At 44.9% G+C, this 4278-nt stretch overlaps 1 protein-coding gene across 1 annotated transcript in view; it reads right to left on the bottom strand.

Annotated features, from left to right (window-relative positions):
• The window catches only part of LOC109971395 (uncharacterized), a 56497-nt gene extending 52610 nt beyond the window's left edge, over positions 1–3887 (bottom strand). Inside the window, exon 1 of the mRNA XM_020619623.1 lies at positions 3660–3887. Coding sequence (XP_020475279.1) covers positions 3660–3887 — 228 coding nt within the window. The remainder of the gene's footprint in view (positions 1–3659) is intronic.
• Between the last annotated feature and the right edge of the window lie 391 nt (positions 3888–4278).

Here is a 4278-nt window from a genome sequence, read left to right on the forward strand (position 1 = left end):
GAACGACGTCGGAGTTTTTCCTGTCCTTTTCCCTCAGATATGCTCAATAACTCTATTATTGACACTGCTAGCTCCTATGAAACACAGTGCAGTGATCGACTGCTCCTAAATATCCTGCTAGGTGTCTCCTGCACTTCTAATGGCTTTCCTCTCTGCCGACCCGTCGGAAGGTGCGTGTCTGCTCAGCCATGTGCGAGAGAACTCGAGACCTCCGTGAGTTCCCCTAAATCTATCACATCTCGCGCTAATTTGCTAATGGGGCATTCGGGGACACTCTGTAAATCTGAGCTTCAAAACATAACCTGGGTTACATTAGCATATGGCTGCAATATAACAAAGATTGAAAAATTTAAGGGGGTCTGAATACTTTCCGTACCCACTGTAGATAAAACTATAGAAGCTGCCTTCAGGTCGTGGTCATAGCCAAATTGTCACTTTAAAATGACAGTTACCATCTTTCCAAATGGTTGATTAATTACCAAAGTTAATCAAATAACAATAAGCCACACACTACAGCCTGGCCTTTACCCAGCTAGTAATCCATACTTGCATTGCATACATGTTCATCTACAAACTCAACCAATCTGAGATTCATCTCACATTGTCAGCATCATGACATCACATGAGAGCTGCTACATGGTAGCAGCTGCTACCCTCATGATCACCTCCCTTCCCCTGAACCCATGGCGCTCTGTGAAAAGGATGTGTGTGGCCTTTTTAAAAAAACATGGTGTGATCCCGGCTTCTGCCTGAAAGCTTGTGCTGATCAGCTGGTCCCCATCTTCACACTTATCTTCAACAGATCACTGGAGCTGTGTGAAGTCCTCTCATGCTTCAAACGCTCCACCATCATTCAGGTTTACAAGAAAACCTCCATCAATGGACTGAATGACTACAGACCTGTCACCCTGACATCTGTCATCAAGAAGTCCTTTGAGAGACTTGTGTTGGCCCACTTGAAGGACATCATAGACCCCCTGCTGGACCCCCTGCAGTTTGCCTACTGGGCAAATAGGTCAGTGGATGATGCAGTCAACATGGCACTGCAGTGCCTTGACTCCCCAGGGACCTATGCACAGGTCTTCTTGGTGTTGAACGCCAAGCTGAAGTCCACAATCATCCTGGACATCCTCCACTCTGAACTGACCCAGCTCATTTTGCCTGCCCACATCTGATGAGCTTTTCAAGATTCTTGACAGTTACCTCACTGAGCACACATTGAAATGGGAGAATTGTTTGGGCTTTTGCTCGGAAGGCGCACAGACCATGGCAGGGAAAAGAAAAGTGCTCCAGGCTCTAATCAAGATAGTTGCACTAAATGTGCAATGGACAAAACAGGCTCATTGCAGCCACTAATGCAGTGATAAGACTCACATATTGACTACTTCTTCTTGCCAAATGCATTTGCTCTGTTGACAAAGTAAAGCAAAATGATGACACAATTGCACTTTTATTTTCTCTATTTTGAACTTGGTGTTATTGATTTAAAACTTCATGATATTTCAATAAATGTGAAAATTTTAAACTTGGACTACTTTGTTACCATTTTGATGGGGTGATGGATGACAGGTGGTGGGGCTTGAACCTGCCCCCACTCAAAAAGTGGGGAATGACAGAAAAAGTTTGAGAACCACTGCTCTACAGCAATGACTGCATCTTGGAAGACCCCTCTGTTAAGCTCCTGAAGTTTGCAGATGACACAATGGTCATTGGCCTCATCTGAGATGGTGACAAGCCTACAGACAGGAAGTTGAACAGATGGCCTCGGTGTTGTCGCAACAACCTGGAGCTTAACACACTCAAAGCAATGGAAATGAGAGTAGACTTCAGGAGGAGTCGCCCACCCACCCACCATACTCGGTAGCACTGTATTAGCAGCATAGTCTTTCAATTTACTAGACTCCACCTTCTCCCAAGCCCTGAAGTACATGGCCAACATCAGCACCATCATCAAGAACAGTGGTCCCCAACCTTTTTATCACTGCGGACCGGTCAACGCTTGACAATTTTACCGTGGCCCGGGGGGGTAAATATAATAATAAACGTGAATCGCGTGAATCCACTGTGATTCCCCATAACGCTAAGTCAGTGGGAGCCCTGAACTTGTTTCTCTGCAACGAGACGGTCCCATGTAATAGGGAGTATGTTGCTTATGTTCAGTCTACTCCGTTGTTTTGTTTTGGTTGCTGTCACTGCAGAAAAACCACACAGATCACACAGATAGGATGTCGGAAATGGCAACAGGGTTTTCAGTGCTGTGGTGGCGATCTCAGGGTATTCTGTCATGACTTTAATCCAGAACACCGACAGAGTTGTTGTCTCGAACATACTTTTAAGGCCGCCGTCATTTGCGATCTCCAGCAGTTGATCTTCTTCTTGCACAGACATGCTGGATTCACCTGGTTTGTTGACAAATGGGTTGCGGATCCATTCCTTGGCAGTTCGTGGGTCCTTTGTGGTTGGGAAGTAGCGCTCGAACTCTTTTAAAAGCAAAGACAGGTGATCGTGCACCAGCTGGGAGAATGAAGGCTCAGGCTCAGTCTCACCCAAAATCCCCGCTAATGTTTGAAACATGTCCAAAATGCCGCTGTTGACGCGCCGTCCCCACAAATCCAGTTTGGCTTTAAATGCAACTACTTTATCTGCCAACTTGAAGACAGTTGTCATTTTCCCCTGAAGTGACAGATTGAGTTCATTGAGCAGACTGAATATGTCCACAAGTAAGCCAGTTTTGGCGCTCAAGTGACCGAGATGTAACCGAGAGAATGCGGTCATTTTTCAAAATAAAAGATCGTTCAGACTCAGATAATAAATAAAACGGAAATAATTAATGATTTCTTGTGCGGCCCGGTACCAATTGATCCACGGACCAGAAGGCACAACAGAGGAGGCTACTTCCTGCGCCAGCTCAGGAAGTTCAACCTGCCCCAAGAGCTGCTGATACAGTTCTACAGAGGAGACATCAAGTCTGTTCTCTGCTCATCCATCACTGTCTGGTTTGGTTCAGCAACCCAAAAGGATAGGAATAGACTCCAATGGACAGTCAGGACTGCAGAAAATATCACTGGTGCCAGCCTGCCCTCTATGGAGGACCTGTATACCTCATGGGTCAAAAGGAGGGTAGACCCATCAGATCCTGGACATGAACTATGTGAACTCCTCCCCTCTGGACGGCACTACAGGTTACTGTATGCCAAGACAACCAGACACAAGGATAGTTTCTTCCCTTGTGCAATTACTCTAATGGACACTTAACCCATGATTGTAGGACAGGACACAGCAATCACCCCAGTGCAATAAATTGTATATATATCCATATGTATATGTATCAGTCTGAAAGCTCTTCTGCCATAATGTACTTATATTTATGAATGCTGTCTCTTTTTCTCTCATTCCTTTTAAGTTTTTGATTGCTTACATTTCCTACTTGAATACATGCACAATTTTTATTCTCATTTTCTATTCATCTTACCTTACAGCATATTGAGAGCATTATACTTAAGTCAAATTCTTGTATGTTCAAACATACTTGGCCATTAAGGACAATTCTGATTTATATGTTAACTCAAAGAAAGATGATACCAACACAAAACCCACTCACACAGATAAAAAAACAAAAAAACAAAAACAAAACAAAAAAAAAAAAAAAAAAGACACACCAGCGCTAGGTGCTGCGGTCTTCTTACTCTGATCTCGGCTGCCTTGATGAGGACTCTCTCATCGGTTTCCACTATGTCGGTGTCCCTGGGAGATGACCAGCAAAGAAGGCAGGAGTGTTTCAGGAGAGAGGAGAGGGAGCAGTCATTTCCCCAGTCTGCTTTACATCCATCACGCCCTCCTTCCCATGATTCCTCTATTTTTTCCTGCTGCCCTGCTGGCTCCTCCATTGCTGCTCTCACTAGCTGTTGCTATACTGCAGAGGAGGCGGAGCTAGCTCTATGACGGTGTCTGTGTGTGTGTGTGTGTGTGTGTGTGTGTGTGTGTGTGATGATCAGGGCATACAGGCAGAATGCTCCAGTGTAAGAATGGAAAGACAGGGGGGTGAGTCAGAGTGAAGAGCAGGGAAATGTATTTACTCTTCTGTAGTGTCCTTCATTCATATCTGTCTTCCACTTTTCTGTTTCCCTTCTACCATCATGCTACTTGTCTAATCACACATCTCTCACCTCTTCCTCTTTTTCCTTCTCCCCCTCCATCATTAGCATTGGCCACTGCAGTATGCATTAGTTCACTCACACACACACACACACACACACACATTGTGTTGCCATCACTTCA

Source organism: Monopterus albus, unplaced genomic scaffold (genome assembly GCF_001952655.1).
Source record: "Monopterus albus unplaced genomic scaffold, M_albus_1.0 scaffold223.1, whole genome shotgun sequence".
NCBI classification, from domain to species: Eukaryota; Metazoa; Chordata; class Actinopteri; order Synbranchiformes; family Synbranchidae; genus Monopterus; species Monopterus albus.